The sequence below is a fragment of the Electrophorus electricus genome, chromosome 20, assembly GCF_013358815.1.
Source record: "Electrophorus electricus isolate fEleEle1 chromosome 20, fEleEle1.pri, whole genome shotgun sequence".
In the NCBI taxonomy this organism is placed as follows: Eukaryota; Metazoa; Chordata; class Actinopteri; order Gymnotiformes; family Gymnotidae; genus Electrophorus; species Electrophorus electricus.
The window spans coordinates 15205838-15223560 of NC_049554.1; the positions used below are offsets into that span (position 1 = coordinate 15205838).

Consider the following 17723-nt stretch of genomic DNA (forward strand, 5'->3'; position numbering starts at 1 on the left):
AACCCTGTCACCATTCTACATACTAACCCTGTCACCATTCTACCCTACTAACCCTGTCACCATTCTACCATACTAACCCTGTCACCATTCTACCCTACTAACCCTGTCACCATTCTACATACTAACCCTGTCACCATTCTACATACTAACCCTGTCACCATTCTACCATACTAACCCTGTCACCATTCTACATACTAACCCTGTCACCATTCTACCATACTAACCCTGCCACCATTCTACCCTACTAACCCTGTCACCATTCTACCCTACTAACCCTGTCACCATTCTACCATACTAACCCTGCTACCATTCTACATACTAACCCTGTCACCATTCTACCATACTAACCCTGTCACCATTCTACCCTACTAACCCTGCCACCATTCTACCATACTAACCCTGTCACCATTCTACCATACTAACCCTGCCACCATTCTACCCTACTAACCCTGTCACCATTCTACCCTACTAACCCTGTCACCATTCTACATACTAACCCTGTCACCATTCTACATACTAACCCTGTCACCATTCTACCCTACTAACCCTGTCACCATTCTACCATACTAACCCTGTCACCATTCTACCATACTAACCCTGCCACCATTCTACCCTACTAACCCTGTCACCATTCTACCCTACTAACCCTGTCACCATTCTACCATACTAACCCTGCCACCATTCTACATACTAACCCTGTCACCATTCTACCATACTAACCCTGTCACCATTCTACATACTAACCCTGTCACCATTCTACATACTAACCGTCACCATTCTGCCATACTAACCCTGTCACCATTCTACCATACTAACCCTGTCACCATTCTACATACTAACCCTGTCACCATTCTACATACTAACCCTGTCACCATTCTACCATACTAATCCTGCCACCATTCTACATACTAACCCTGTCACCATTCTACCATACTAACCGTCACCATTCTACCATACTAACCCTGTCACCATTCTACCATACTAACCCTGTCACCATTCTACCATACTAACCGTCACCATTCTACCCTACTAACCCTGTCACCATTCTACATACTAACCCTGTCACCATTCTACCATACTAACCGTCACCATTCTACCATACTAACCCTGTCACCATTCTACATACTAACCCTGTCACCATTCTACCATACTAACCCTGCCACCATTCTACATACTAACCCTGTCACCATTCTACCATACTAACCCTGCCACCATTCTACATACTAACCCTGCCACCATTCTACCATACTAACCCTGTCACCATTCTACATACTAACCCTGTCACCATTCTACATACTAACCCTGTCACCATTCTACCATACTAATCCTGCCACCATTCTACATACTAACCCTGTCACCATTCTACCATACTAACCGTCACCATTCTACCATACTAACCCTGTCACCATTCTACCATACTAACCCTGTCACCATTCTACCATACTAACCGTCACCATTCTACCCTACTAACCCTGTCACCATTCTACCATACTAACCCTGTCACCATTCTACCATACTAATCCTGCCACCATTCTACATACTAACCCTGTCACCATTCTACCATACTAACCCTGTCACCATTCTACCATACTAACCGTCACCATTCTACCCTACTAACCCTGTCACCATTCTACATACTAACCCTGTCACCATTCTACCATACTAACCGTCACCATTCTACCATACTAACCCTGTCACCATTCTACATACTAACCCTGTCACCATTCTACCATACTAACCCTGCCACCATTCTACATACTAACCCTGTCACCATTCTACCATACTAACCCTGCCACCATTCTACATACTAACCCTGCCACCATTCTACCATACTAACCCTGTCACCATTCTACATACTAACCCTGTCACCATTCTACATACTAACCCTGTCACCATTCTACCATACTAATCCTGCCACCATTCTACATACTAACCCTGTCACCATTCTACCATACTAACCCTGTCACCATTCTACCATACTAACCCTGTCACCATTCTACCATACTAACCGTCACCATTCTACCCTACTAACCCTGTCACCATTCTACATACTAACCCTGTCACCATTCTACCATACTAACCCTGCCACCATTCTACATACTAACCCTGTCACCATTCTACATACTAACCCTGTCATCATTCTACCATACTAACCCTGTCACCATTCTACCATACTAACCCTGCCATCATTCTTTCCTACTAACCCTGTCATCATTTTACCCTCCAAACCCTCAATCTATCTATCTATCTATCTATCTATCTATCTATCTATCTATCTATCTATCTATCTATCTATCTATCTATCTATCTATCTATCGTGTTTCATTTTCAACTTGGCTGCTATACCTTGTGAGGCACTAAGCAGGCAGTTATAACAGCTAACCTAACAAGGTTAACACTCCATCCAAAGCACCTAGCAGTGAACTCATGGCTTGCCCTACAGCTGTGTGACCTGGGCTCAGGGTCAGGTCGCGGCTCGCTGATGGACAACCCTGTCTCTCCCCTTCCCCGCAGCTCACGACACGGGCCTGGTGGCTCTTCAGGTGGCAGCCAGCAGCCAGATCATCTCCAACTCTGTGGTGTTCGAGTACAAGGCCCGTGCACTGCCGGCACTGCCAACCTCGCAGCACGACTGGCTCTCACTGGACGGTAAGTCCCCTCGGCCCCGCCCACATGCTCCTGACATGGGCCCTTCGCTTGCAACTGTGAGTAGTCCGCTGTGATTAGTGGATCAGTGCCGCTGTCTGACAGACTGGCTGTTGCTATAGGTATCCTGAGTGAGGGTGAATCAGGATGAATCAGGGTTGATCAGGCTTGATCAAAGTGAATCAAAATGAATCAGGATGAATTAGGATGATTCAGAGTGAATCAGGTTGAATCAGGATGAATCTGAGTGAATCAGGATGAATCTGAAGGAATCAGTGAATCAGGGTGAATCAAGATGAATTAGGGTGAATCGGAGTGAATCAGGGTGAATCAGGTGTCTAAAACTGGAACTTTTTGTGGGCATGCTCTGTTGGCTCTGACCCAGAGCCACTCATACATAAGGACGGTTCATGTGGTAAATGGAACATAGTGGAAAAAGAAATGAAAGCACCAGAGTCAGCGGTGCAGAGCACAGCTAAAAATTAGCCACAGAACGGTTCAAATGAGCCTTTAATAATAACAGACCATCTAACTAAGTGGATCATTGAAGCCGTGGGCCTGGCGCGGGTGTTACTGTGTCCCTTCAAAGACACAGCAACACAGCTCAAACAAACTCACACTCCCTGCCTGCTGGAATTCACCCTAAGGCTTCTTCAAGTTCAGGACAGGGCTAGGAGGGACAGGACGTGTGTGTGTGTGTGTGTGTGGGTGTGTGTGTGTGTGGGTGTGTGTGTGTGGGGGGGGGTGTGATTGTGTGTGTGTGTGTGTGTGGGGGGTGATTGTGTGTGTGTGTGTGGGTGTGTGTGTGTGGGGGGGGGTGTGATTGTGTGTGTGTGTGGGGGGGGTGTGATTGTGTGCGTGTGGGGGAGGGTGATTGTGTGTGTGTGTGTGTGTGTGTGTGTGTGTGTGCGTGCGTGCGTGCGTAAGCAGCTAGACACACAAGCCTTACCCATGTGTACTGAAACGGTGAAGCCATGATGATTGTAGTTAGAGTTTCTGTATTTCCAGGTTGGGAACATGCAGAGTCAAGCAGTTCAGCACTGTTAGCACTGTTAGCACTGCACTCTGTTTCTCTGCGTCCTGTTGCAGCACGTTTGTGAATGTGAGGAGAGAAGTCATGAGTGGGGCTGAAGGACTTGACAAGTGTCAACACTTTTCACTGACTCATAACGGAGTTGTGGACGTGTTTTATTGATTTTTATTTTACATTAAAACTTAATGTAAATACACTGCTGTTGTAGGTGTACTCACACCATTTGCACACTACGGTGGGACGTATATAAGCGAAAAGAGCAAGTGTTTGTGATCAGGTGTGATTGTGTGTTTTAGCTGCTTCACTACTGTTACAGATGAACTACTGTTACAGATGAACTACTGTTGCAGCTGAACTACTATTACAGCTGAACTACCATTACAGATGAACTACCGTTAAAGCTGAACTACCGTTAAAGCTGAACTACTGTTGGAGTTGAACTACTGTTGCAGCTGAACTACTATTACAGCTGAACTACTGTTGCAGCTGAACTACTGTTACAGCTGAACTACTGTTACAGCTAAACTACCATTACAGATGAACTACCGTTGAAGATGAACTACTGTTCATAGTGTTGGGGTGCTGTCAAACGGCACATGTGGTAAAGACCACAGGACTGTAAAGCTGAGATGAGCTTGTTCTCTGGGTGAAGATATAACCTTCAAGTAAATGAACCTTAACCTCAGATAAAACCTTCACTCCCATGCGTTACAGTCCTCGCGTCTCGGCAGCACGCTGCGCGGGGTGAAAGACAACTCGCATCAGACTCATTAGCAACGCGAAGCAGATGCGCTTCTGCAACGTCGCTGTTCGGTCGCTGTTCGGTAGTCTGACGTTTTCTGGCAGGTTCCTCGCGCTCGCCGCGCGCTTCTCCTGGACGCGTTCAGGGCGTTATATGTGAAGCGCGTGGCACAGGCGCTCGTGTTGATTTGTCATAATGCAGGGGAAAGGTTCGTCTGCAGCATTGCAGGTACAGCGGCACGAGGAAAGGCAGACAAGGGCAGGGATAAAAGCCCTGCTCGCGGACACAAATATGTCGGAAAAGCAAACGAGACAACAGGGCGAGGAGCTAAAGAGTCCTATTGTCCGATCCGTTTGTCTGCACACGCAGCCGGTTCCGATTAACCGACACCACCCCAGCAGAAACGCCCGAGACGAGGAACATGATAGCGCACTGCACAGGGTTAACGGAGCACAAACGCGCGCTGTAGCGGGAGCCAAAGAGATGCGGGATTTTCCCCTCGCGGTAAAACGGTATCTTTAACAAAGAGAATAATATCCTAGCTCTTTCCCCCAGGTTTGGGTTTGGGAGCTCTAGTGTTAAAACAAAACACCAGCTACTAGCCTTTTAAATCGACAGGCTGATTGTTGCTAATAAAAAGGGAAATGCGATGCCCGCGTGGAATAGTGGCGCGCGAGTGCGCCCTGGCGCGTCCGTGTCCCTGCGGCGGCTGAGCTCCAGCGTCCACACCGCGAGCGTTTTCGTGAAGTGACACGAGACAAACCAGTAGCGCGGAGTGGAGAGGAGGAGGAGGAGTTGGAGGAGGCGGGGGTCGTCTTTATGCTCCTCTCTGCTCACTTCCACTTTGTTCTATTGTTGTTGGGTCTTTGGCACGCTGGCTCTCCACTAACGAGCCGCTTCGTTTTCTGCTTTTACTGGTAACGTCGGAAAGTATGTGTGAGTGACAGACGACACGAGGACTTGGGTCAGTATGTCGTCCGATCGTTTTTCATGTGATTGTATGTGCTGTGATCCTTAGACCTGCATCTTGCGTGGCTGTGAAAGTATCGCACACGCGCTGAGTTGTGCAGTTTTCAGTCGCTGGTCGGGTACGCCGCGCGCAGCGGACCAAAGTTTGACACGCGATGTGTGCACAGCTGTGTGAAGCACGCCTTCCCCGCTGTGTGTTTGCCCGCGTCTGTCGGGTGTCTTCTGCAGAGTCCTGCTGCTGGGTTTGCTTCTTTCTAACTCGCTTTGTTATGGCTGAACGCGCGTCTCGCTCTTCCAACACTGCCTGCACGTGAAGCCGCCGTGCCGGTGAGTGACCACTGCAAGGGGACCCGGTGGAAAAATACTTGGCTGCACGAGACTGGCGCGACACAACCTAAAAATATATCGCAGCTCCTCTTGAAGTTTTGAAGTTTCCTAAAATCCGGAAGGCTTTAGTAATCTTGGCGCGTACCGTGATATTTATGCGCTGGCCTCGCGTGCACCTGCATGTCCTAATCCAGCAGCTGTCTGTAACTTTGTAAAAGAATAATGGTTTTATCTTTGGGTCTGGCCACCATGGATCAGTGCTCTGGAGCCTGGTCCATTTTCGGAGCCATCTGTGGTTAAACAGTGACAGACAGTGAGAATGTTGAGGGAGAGACCGTCTGGTAGACAGGTCAGGTCTGGAACACGTTCAGCTTCTGAACAATGTGGCACCTGCTGACTGTATCGCAAAACAGCTTTTGTCGCGTTATTTACTGTGGGTAGGAAGAGAGGCTGCCGTAGGCTTAAACGATTCTTCTACTGACTTGTTGACAACTTTCTTGGTAGTGTGATTTGTACCCAAAGCCCATTATAGACTGACTGAGTAAAACGTACATTCCAGGTTGAAGAGACACTGTAGTTCCTCTCCTGTTCCTGCAATTGTTTCCTTAGATGGAAACTGGGTCACTTTAATCAAGCCTTGCCATGAAAGGTCAAAGTTGACTGTTCCGCACTGATGAGATTTCCAGCAGAACGCCTGGATTAGCGGTTAAAGCTCCAGGCCAGGCAGTGGAGCTGGACCTGCTCTGGACACTGCAGTATATCTGAGTCCTGCTTGAAATGTCAGACTGTCGTCAGGACATCGCAGCCTGATCTCTGTGTCCCACGTGCCTTCAGTCTTGCACATTTCCCTGGAAAAAGAGCTGTCATAAACAAACTGGATTATTCACTCCAGATCAGTCTAGTGCCGAAGCCAAAGTGAGATTTTATTTGAAATACAGTAGCAGTGAATTATACTGATACTGTATTTAATGTCTTTTATATTTCTGAAACTAGACCATGCCTTGGATAAAGTATATTATTTGTAATCTGTCCAACATAAATTATTCTGTTGTTTCAGCCTATTTGAAACAACAGAACAACATTGCACCCTGGTACCTGAGATGAAACTGTCTCCACAAGGTCTCTGTGATGAATGGCATCCTTACAAAAGGCACAGAGCCTGGAGAAAACACTGAGACGTGGGGGGATGCAGACAACAGGAGTATGCATCTCCAGTGTGCAAGGTCTTCTGGGGCTGGACGCATTTGTTTCTCTGAGTCAACACTGGTTGCACTGGTACTGCTTAAAACTAAGGAACCAGAATGGTCCTAGTTAGAGGCAGGGGGGCACAGCTCAAACAGGTTAGAGGTGGGTGGCCACCTCTGCTGGTCTGGCGTACATGCTGTTTGGGATGGTCTGTTTTAAAACAGTTGTGAAATGAAGGCACATCATGTCAGAGACAAATGTTCAGTGCACAGAGGCAGAGAAGCCTGTTATTCCCACATGGAGCAGTATTTCAGCCCAGCACTATGATGTCAACTATGATGTGAAAAGCAGGATGAAGGGAGGCAGTACATGTCCCTGCTGGAGTTACACTGGGCAGAGGTAATGGCATCTTGGCCGGGCCACGCCCCTCGCACTCGGAGCAGGAATGCTTGTCCCGGCTTTGATCCGCTAACGTGCTCTAAATTAGGAGCTCTCAGCCCAGCTCATCCCTCAGAGATACAGACAAGGTGCATTACAACTACAGCCCAGATCCCCACCACACACAGTCCCCATCCCTCAAACACCCCACACACCTTTGGTGCTCTGGTTTTCTTTGTTTCTTTTTCAGTTTGGGTTTGGCTGCCGTGATTCTGATTGGTCCAGAATTATTTGTGATTTCAGAGTCGAAAGGTTATGACCCCACAAAATTCCGTTGTTTGCGGCATTTACATTTACATCGCGTCGGAAACCGATGATAAACAGGTGATGTGGGCGCGGGGGAGGCGTGGAGGAGACCGGGCGTTGTTGCCTACGTTGGGTAGCGTTTAAGTGACTTGACCCTCGGGCCATTCGAGATACTGCACTCTGGTCCCTTAAATGAAACCTCCACAGAACGGTTTGAGCGCCGATTACACCAGCAATCAAAGGCACCCGCTGAATTCCTGCCGCACGAGCAGTCGTACCATCCTGGGCATCAACAAGTGTGTGACAGCCTCATTTGCGCTCAGGGCGATAGAATGGTGCAAGATCCCCCACTGTAGCGCATGATGCAACATTGGAGAAACCAGGCTAGACTCTGCAGGAGGTTACGTTACACTGAAGCCCACAGTCAGCCTGGCAACAGAGACACCACAGCGCCAACTACATGCCAGGACTCGCGCGCTTGGCCGACACACTGACAGGAGAAGCTGATGCAGCCCAGCTTCAGCTGGTAACTTTTGTTGTTGTTGTTGTTGTTTTGGTTTCTTGTTTATTTGTTTTTGTTTGTTTGTTTAGAATGATGGCTAAGTCAGTGTTTATGTAAGCCTTGTGTTTTTGTTGGTACACTAGTGTGTGTGTGTGGGGGGGGGATTTTTGAATGCTGAGGGTAAGGTGTTTCGGGGTCTAATCTCAGATGTTTGATGTTTTAGCCGTGCGTTTCACGTGTGCTGTTTTCACATGTTTTAGGCATGCGTTTTCCGTGTGCTGTGTTGGGAGTGTTCTGGAGTTTTGAGTGCAGGTTAGAGACAGACAAGCACAGGTCTAAGCGTATTGGGGACAGACAGGCACATGCCTCTGGTGCCTCTGGTGTCTCTGGTGCACTTTTTCAGTGTGTAAACATGGCTTTTGGTCTGATATACAGTGGTGTGTATGGCTGTGTTCCTGTTGTTTAAGACGTTTCAGTGCAGACTTGTAAATTGGGCTTAAGTGAATCTCTCGGATTATCTCAAGGAATTTGTCATTAGAATTAGTCCTGCACTGAAAATATGATAACATGATAATCTAATAGCATCTTGAATACAAGCAAAATACATCTAATTCTCTTTTTAAGATTATTATAAAACTGTAATAAAACAATCCAGTTTATATCTAAAGAGTTTTATTAATTTTATTCATTCAAATTAAATTATCTTATTACAGCAGATAAGATTTGACTGATAATTATTGCGTGAATGAGGCTAAATCTCTGTCATTGCAGTAAGATAATTTCTCAGTAATTTAAGATTACTTAAATTAGTAAAACTCTAGAAACAAAAATGATTATTGTCTTATAATTAATTTGAGACAAAAAAATCTATTTACATTGACAATGTTTTCTCTTGCTAATATATTTTTGCGGTGTGGTTGAAACACAGAGCGTGCAGTGGGGTTGAGAATGAAGTGTCATTAGCGTTGTCCTTAACTGGTGTGAGCCTCCACACAAAGCTCTCAGCGGTTAGTAACCTGCTCCCTCTGGTCCTCTCTGCCTGCCTCCCATTTGCTGTGGCCCTGGGCTGTGGGAGGGGCCACGGGGGGAGGGCTGAACGTTGATTATGTCACGACGTTGTTGTAGTGTGATTTGGCCCCTCCCCCCACCTCCTCCAACCCGCTTTGGCGTACGTGCACCGCATTCTGAGTCACTCGCAGTGGACAGAGAGAGAGAGAGAACGAGAGACAGAAAGAGAGAGAGGGAGGGAGGGAGGGAGGGAGAGAGAGGGAGAGGGAGAGAGAGAGCCGGCAGCAGGTGGAGATGACATCATCTGCACTGCACCAACACTGCAGCACTGTTTGAACAAAGCCAGTATGGTTGGCCAGTACAGACACTTCTGTCGCCTTGGTGACAGGGTCAGTATCTTGCAGGAAGACGCTGTCTGCTCGCACATGTATGTGTATTAAAATCTGTTGTGGATGTGCTACTGTTCCAGTAGCTTATAAACATGTTAAAACACATCCTGTCTATACCGACAGTGTCTTTGTGTCTGCACATCTCAAACTAGCACACACTCTTCATCACGGTACCTGCCTTGTGTTCAGGCTTATGTTTGTGCACCGGAAAATCAAAAATACATTTTACCAAACCTACACTTTCAGTTTTGTCACCTTTAAATAAAATCTGATTAAAATGAGCCTCCATTTGAAATGCAGCCAAGGACATGGCAACAGTCAGCTGACCAGCATGTCAGTTTTAGTGTGTGCCGCGGATGACGTCAGAGGACGGCCAGCAGGGGGCGCTGACCGGCTCCTCTGGGGTCTGTCCAACAGATAACCAGTTCAGAATGTCGATCCTGGAGCGGCTGGAGCAGATGGAGCGCAGGATGGCGGAGATGGCCAGCCAGCAGCAGCCTGGGGGTGGGGCAGCGTCGGAGAGCGGCGTGACAGATGGAGGCAGGAGCGGAGTAGGTGACGGACGAGGCAGCTCTGACCAGTCCCAGGTCAGCACCACCCTGTGCCCTTGCTTATTGGCCCTTTAATGTGCCTTTAATGTGCCTTTAATGTGCTTTTAATCCTGCGTGCTGCCAGTTCTCTACTGGCCCAGGCCAGACCCAGGCGGGAAGCTCCTTCGAGAGCCGCGTGGTGGTGGTGTGTGAGAAGATGATGAACCGCACCTGCTGGGCCAAGTCCAAGCACCTGATCCACTCCAAGACCTTCCGGGGCATGACCCTGCTCCACCTGGCGGCTGCCCAGGGTTACGCCACGCTCATCCAGACCCTCATCAAGTGGCGGTGAGGGTCCGTGTAGCATGGGCAGAACTGCGGGACTGTTGCATCATTGATCGCAGGTCTGTGTTGTGGGTCACTGGTAACTCTTTCCTCTCCACCTCCACAGCAACAAACATGCGGACAGTATCGACCTGGAGCTTGAAGTGGACCCCTTAAACGTGGACCACTTCTCCTGCACGCCCCTGGTGAGTGTCTCCACGGGCCAGTTTGGGAAGGTTCCTGTTGCCTCAGTGTTGTGATGGCCAAACTTGTCACCCACGTTTCCCTCAGATGTGGGCCTGCGCTTTGGGGCACACAGAGGCTGCCGTGGCTCTCTATAAGTGGGATCGACGCGCCCTGGCTATCCCCGACTCTCTGGGCCGGTTACCGCTGGCAACAGCACGATCCCGTGGCCACACGAAGCTGGCAGAGTGTCTGGAGAATCTTCAGAGGGAGGAACAGCAGCAGCAGCCTGCCGGGACTACAACTCCCAACATGCCGTTCCCCCAATCTGCTGAAAGCTCCACAACAGAGGGATGGATGGACGTCTGGAGCAGTGAGTCTGCCCCAGTCGGCCTGAGAGGGAGCAGCATGGCAGCCTCTGCCTCCAGCGCAAATCCAGGTCAACAGTGGCACTTCACTCGTGTGCTTCACCGGTGTGCTCCACCCATGTGCTTAACCCGTGTACTTCACCTGTGTGCTAATTAGGTTTCAGGATGTGCTAGTGAGGAATCTCCTCCAGCGTGTGAACGCAAGGGCACTAAACTTCATACAGCCACAACTGCAGTAGCTGTGTTTCTCAGATACGTGTGTGTGTGTGTGTGTGTGTCCTTTTCCCTGAAATATGTCTGTTGGTTTGTATCCCTACAGATTTGAGGAGACCCAGATCTGAACCTTCCGGTTTCTACCCCAACGATAGCCAAGGGGACGCTCCATTAACGAAGAAACACAAGCCAAACCCCCAGAGCCTCCACCCACGGCAGGGCAAGTTCACCTCAGACGAGCAAGTTCTCCACACGCCAGCGTGCTCTCCTAAACGGCCCCTGGAGGGCGGCGTGGACCAGGAGGCGGGCAGGGCGGAGCCGTCTCATGCCAAGCTGGCCTCAGCCTGTGGAGCCGTGCGCTGGGGCGCGAGACAGGCCCTGGGACAGGCTGCGGGGCGCAGAGGGCCGGTCACAGGGTTCGCTAAAGAGAGGCTGGCCTGCAGGCTGAGGTTGAGGGAAGCGGGTGGAGCAGGGACCGTCTCTGAGCTTCTGGCCAGCCAGGAGGGCATGGACAACCCTGGAGACCTGCAGGTAAGGCCAAAAGGTCCGCCCGCCCACCCGTGGGCACCTCCAGCCCACACACGTCAGGCTCCATCTGTTATTTAAAACACTAATTCCACTGTGACCTCTTAGCTACAGAGCAGGATTAAGTGCCTGTTAGTGTGGGAGAGACGGTGGAGGTTTTTCTGAGCGCCTTGATCCGCACAAGCTCGTACAGCGTGTCCTACATCCTTAACCAATCTGACTTACGCACACAGATGTCACTAACATGAGGACTGGACTGATAGATGATGTCATCACCCCCCTCCCCAGAAACAGTGGTCCATTCCCTGACTGCTATAATCCCACCATCTCTGTTTAATGTACTTAGTACTTACCCAGACATCAACTTCAGCCTAATGAATATGTATTTTTAAGGACTCCTGCCAACAACAAACCTTTATCAGTCATTTCCACAGTTATTTTAGTTTCATCTTGATCTTGAACAACCCTTTTTTCATTAAAAGACTAAAATATGTTTTTATAGACCTGCCCTAATTCAGTCATGTACTTTTAAAAGAAAGTTTACAATAATGCTTTATATTGTTGTTTGTATATCTCCAGTATATGTATATGTATATGTATGTATGTATATGTATATGTATATATATGTATATGTATATGTATTTATGTATATGTATTGGAATATGTATATCTCCATAATAGATGATGGATTTTTCCACATGAGCAAAAAGAAGTACTTTATTAACCATTATATTTTAAACAGAGGATTTCAAACAGTGGTTTAATAGATTTTTACATAATAAATGTCACATATGTGGTTAGGTAGACATTGTGCAATCCTAACTAACATTCGGTTCCTACCAGTGTGTCAAGGTTAGCATGTTAACCACCAGAATAAGTACTCAGAATACAGCCCCCTCCCCTGTGTGACTCCAAGTCTACAGTCAGCAAAACTATTTTTATTGTATTACAGTCAGCAAAAAATTACCTTCGCACACCAAAAATAAAAGGTACAAAGTTATGTATTATGGATCGGTCTTATTTCTGGGGTTTGGGGACAGACTCAGAGTGCAGGCTTTGCCCTGATGTAGGAGCAAGTCCTCGAGTACCCAGTGTGTTCCTGCTTCTTTCAGACCAACATCATGACCCTGGCCGAGCACATCATCGAGGCCACTCCAGATCACATCAAGAGTGAGAACTTTGTATCTGCAGAGGCTGTAACCCTGGACAGCGTTGGGGTGAACAACACCATGAGCTGGCTGGCTACTTACCTCGGAGACGCAGAAAGGTACTTGGAGTGCTGGAAATGATTGATTTCATTGTCTCTTTTTTATTTTTTATTATTATTTTTTCTGTAAGCACACTGTGACACATTAATGATGGTTCAGTTTGGTTTAGCTTGACGCTACATGTGGAAAATCTGTCGTGATACGGCGAACATACGGCGGTTAATTCCAACACGGTTGTGTTTCTCCAGGTTCCTGCACAGTGAGCCCCTGGCGCCCCCTGCCGGCGTGGCGCAGCCCGAGTCGGACGGCCCTCTCGGAAGACTCACCCTTCCTTCTCCGGCCGACTGGAGCGCTTTTCTCAACGCCTCCCACAGCAAAGAGGAGCAGGACCTGGCCCGGCTGGCACTGTCCGACCACGAGCAGAGAGAGCTGTACGAGGCGGCCCGGCAGGTCCAGAGTACCTTCCGCAAGTCTAAGGTAGGGCGGGGGTCCGGCCAGGTCCGGACTGCTCTCGGGCTGCCGTGGTGTCTTTATGGTGTTATTTGCAATGTTTATTGTTGCCCGGATACAAAGGTTGTGTTGTGTTGTTTGGTGTGATGAGGTAAAGACCTAAACCACGTGGCTCGGGTTCTGGGTTTCCGTGGTAACTGGTCGGGTGCTGTCGGGGTAAAGCATGTGACATTTGCTTGAGCTCAGCATGGCCTGTGTTGCAGAATGACTGCACTGCTCTGTGTGTATGTGTCGGTGATGAGCCCATCGCCAACTCTGGAACACACGGGTTATTCAAACACACATCCCCAGTGATGCACTGCTTGCCAGCTTGTAAGGAATAACCTTCCCCACGTGCGTGTGTCGTCTCCAGGCAGTCACCTTGGTCTGGATCTCTCCCTGAGTTTCAGGAACTCAGCCAATCTGAGCGGACTTCGTGGCCAGCTACAAAACAAATGCCATCTCCGTGGTCAAGCACGTGCCACCTCCCTGTGAATACTAACCTCTCTCTCCTCTGCTCTCCTCTCTCCTCCTCTCCTGTTCTCCTCTCTTCTTCTCCTTGCCTGTCCTCTTTTCTCCACCCCATCCCCCCTTCTCTACCTCCTCCAGGGGCGTCCACTGAGAGAACAGCAGGAGTTGGCAGCTGCTGTTATCCAGCGCTGTTATAAGAAATACAAACAGGTAAAAGTTTGTAACCTCAGAACTTCTGATTAACCCTTCGGTCTGATTAACCCTTCGGTCTGATTAGCCCATTAGTCTGATTAACCCTTCAGTCTGATTAGCCCGTTAGTCTGATTAACCCTTCAGTCTGATTAGCCCGTTAGTCTGATTAACCCTTCAGTCTGATTAGCCCGTTAGTCTGATGAACCCTTTAGCCTGATTAACCTGTTAGTCTAATTAACCCTTTAGGCTGATTAGCCCATTAGTCTGATTAGCCCTTCAGTCTGATTAACCCTTCAGTCTGATTAGCCCTTTAGTCTGATTAGCCCGTTAGTCTGATTAACCCTTCAGTCTGATTAGCCCTTCAGTCTGATTAGCCCATTAGTCTGATTGACCCTTCAGTCTGATTAGCCCGTTAGTCTGATTAACCCTTCAGTCTGATTAGCCCTTCAGTCTGATTAGCCCGTTAGTCTGATTAGCCCTTCAGTCTGATTAGCCCGTTAGTCTGATTAACCCTTCAGTCTGATTAGCCTGTTAGTCTGATTAATCCTTCAGTCTGATTAACCCTTCAGTCTGATTAGCCCGTTAGTCTGATTAACCCTTCAGTCTGATTAGCCCGTTAGTCTAATTAACCCTTTAGGCTGATTAGCCCATTAGTCTGATTAACTCTTCAGTCTGATTAGCCCTTCAGTCTGATTAACCCTTCAGTCTGATTAACCCTTCAGTCTGATTAGCCCTTTAGTCTGATTAGCCTGTTAGTCTGATTAACCCTTCAGTCTGATTAGCCCTTCAGTCTGATTAGCCCATTAGTCTGATTGACCCTTCAGTCTGATTAGCCCTTCAGTCTGATTAGCCCTTCAGTCTGATTAGCCTGTTAGTCTGATTAGCCTGTTAGTCTGATTAATCCTTCAGTCTGATTATCCCATTAGTATGATTGACCCTTCAGTCTGATTAGCCCGTTAGTCTGATTAACCCTCCAGTCTGATTATCCCTTCGGTCTGATTAACCCTTCAGTCTGATTAACCCTTCGGTCTGATTAGCCCTTCAGTCTGATTAGCCCGTTAGTCTGATTATCCCTTCGGTCTGATTAACCCGTCAGTCTGATTAGCCCTTTGGTCTGATTATCCCTTCAGTCTGATTAGCCCGTTAGTCTGATTAACCCTTCGGTCTGAATAGCCCTTCGGTCTGATTAGCCCTTCAGTCTGATTAGCCCATTAGTCTGATTAACCCTTCGGTCTGATTAGCCCTTCGGTCTGATTAGCCCTTCAGTCTGGTTAGCCCTTCAGTCTGATTAGCCCTTTGGTCTGTCCAGTAGTTGTGTTGTACACACTTTCTTGTCCATTTTCTTTCCCTCACAAGCTGACCTGGATCGCCTTGAAGGTAATATGACCATTTTTATTAAGTAATTAAGTCTTTTATATCATGTACATTTTTTCCACACCATAAGAGATATAATAGAATATTACACGCAGAGTGTGTGCTGTTAGTTGTACAGGACGTGTGTTAGTCATGCTTGCAGAGGTCTTTGGTGCTCAGTTGCGTCTTCTGTCTTTGCTAGTATGCACTTTATAAGAAGATGACGCAGGCCGCCATCCTGATCCAGAGTAAATTCCGCAGCTACCACGAGCAGAAGAAGTTCCAGCAGAGTCGCCGCGCAGCCGTGCTGATCCAGCAATACTACCGCAGCTACAGGGAGCTGGGTCGCCCTGCCGCGCACACACACGCCGCAGCCGCGGCGGTCCTGGTGCAGCACAAACTCAGGTAGGAGCACCGCACACATGCCGGAGGAGCCTCACACACTCCACAGGAGCCTCACACACTTCACAGGAGCCGCACACACTCTGTAGGAGCCTCACACACTTTGCAGAAACCGCACACACTCTGTAGGAGCCTCACACACTCCACAGGAAACACATCTCATTCACAGTGGCCCAAATCTCAACATATGATGTAGCTACGCTTCCATCTGAGCAATGTTGCACAAAAACACTTTTGTCTCTAAGGGGAGAAAATAGCATTAACTGTAATATTTTACAAATGTCGGCAAAACCTTTTTCACATTGAAAAAATAACATTACAAGCATTGATGGTGTGTTTTTATAACATGCAGAAAGAAGAATTTGAGAGTTTCATATAGAAATATAAATAAAGTGAACATGGATCCGTACAATACAAATATAAATACAAATAAATATGACCATATAAATCAGAATCCAGCTGTAAGACTATTAAGAGGTATGTAAGGTAAGGGCTCATATCTGCCTCACTGTCCTGTTATTAAAAATGGAGAATACCCAGAATGTAACGCAGGAACTGGCCAGTACGTTCGTGCCTTTGAGTGTTATCTAGTTCTCCGTGCGCTATTACCTGCGTGGTTTTCCCTCAGTAGGGTGTGTAAATGTCAGAGAAACAAAAAACATGTACAATTTATGTTACACTTGAAATGTTTGATGGAAATGTGTCAAACATATTTTTATTCGATAAAGCAAAATTTATGTGACGTCATTTTTGGCAGGTAATGGCGTTGTTACATAAAGCCTTTTTATTGCTGGAAGGTCTGATGGAACACTGCTGGCTGCTGAGCACAAACTTGTTTTTGATGGGTTTTTATTACTTTTTATTTTATTACTTGCAAAATGTGCAAAGTGGAGCCGTGCGCAGTGAAGTGTTCTAGTGGGTGTGTTAATGAGCGTTGGAACTAAAGTGACTGGCTGTAGGACCCAGGGGACCCCTGTGCTTGGTGATGTTTCATGGTATTCATACTCTCTGCTTATGGATACATGCAACTGGATGTTTAATGCCCTACCTTTTCCATTTGTTGCCCACCCAGAAGTGGTCTACTGACCAAGCGTCAGGACCAGGCCGCACGGAAAATACTGCGATTCCTGCTGCGATGTCGCCATAGGTAAGCGGAAGGTTGGGCCCCGCCCACAGAGACACACAGAACCCATATAGTAACTCACTTCACAGCTACATCTGAAAACTAAGTAAACTGGCATCCCACCAAGATTTGTTTATGGCTTAAAACCTTACCAAAAATTCTACTACATTTTGAAGGTGTTTAGCAGACTTTAAAGGTAATTATAGAGGTGTTCATAATTTCGCTAATATCTCACTCCTTTCACTAATACCACGAGCAGCGCGTACTGTCAGGTTTTAAGGGTACACTGGCGCTCAGATGTACCGCGTGTCGTGTCGGGCTCCCTCCCCGAGCCGTCCTGAAGCGTGTGTGTGCTAACAGCTGTCTGGTGTTGTTTTGCTGTTTGCCAAAAGCCCCTTGGTGGACCATAGACTGTACAAACGGGTGAGTGGAGCCTCAGCAACTCAGTCTGCACCCCTCGGACTTGCTGCTTTATCACACCCCCTCTACCTCTCCCCTCGACATCCCTCTCTTCTTTGATCATGCTCTCACTTTTCTAAACCTGCCTACTTTCAGATTCCCTCTCCCTTCAGTCAGTGGTGCCCTTCCTGTGCCACTTGGCTTCTGTCTTTCTCTTTCGCTGTCTTTTCTCTCTCCATCTTCCTGTTTCTGTCGCTTTATGCCTGCTTGCATGATTGGCCAACTGGAACCTGAGTGGGTGGAGCCTCTGAATGAGAGAGAGGGAAAGAGAGGTCTAGCTAACTCGTTGGTGGCAACACTAACCAATCACGCTCTCTGGATTTGCACATTCTCCTAAATGTTTCCTCCATCTCTCTTACGAGGATGCTTTGAGGGCATTAGGACCCAGTGGACTGCTG

At 47.8% G+C, this 17723-nt stretch overlaps 1 protein-coding gene across 1 annotated transcript in view; it reads left to right on the forward strand.

Moving 5' to 3' along the window:
- Window positions 1-17723, forward strand: part of LOC113592378 (calmodulin-binding transcription activator 1-like) — a 225766-nt gene that overhangs the window by 202258 nt on the left and 5785 nt on the right. The window contains exons 11-23 of the mRNA XM_035520342.1: window positions 2515-2649; window positions 9903-10072; window positions 10161-10363; window positions 10467-10545; window positions 10631-10961; window positions 11210-11634; window positions 12741-12895; window positions 13085-13313; window positions 13935-14006; window positions 15345-15365; window positions 15544-15746; window positions 16816-16890; window positions 17259-17289. Of these exons, the coding sequence (XP_035376235.1) occupies window positions 2515-2649; window positions 9903-10072; window positions 10161-10363; window positions 10467-10545; window positions 10631-10961; window positions 11210-11634; window positions 12741-12895; window positions 13085-13313; window positions 13935-14006; window positions 15345-15365; window positions 15544-15746; window positions 16816-16890; window positions 17259-17289 (2129 nt within the window). The remainder of the gene's footprint in view (window positions 1-2514; window positions 2650-9902; window positions 10073-10160; window positions 10364-10466; window positions 10546-10630; window positions 10962-11209; window positions 11635-12740; window positions 12896-13084; window positions 13314-13934; window positions 14007-15344; window positions 15366-15543; window positions 15747-16815; window positions 16891-17258; window positions 17290-17723) is intronic.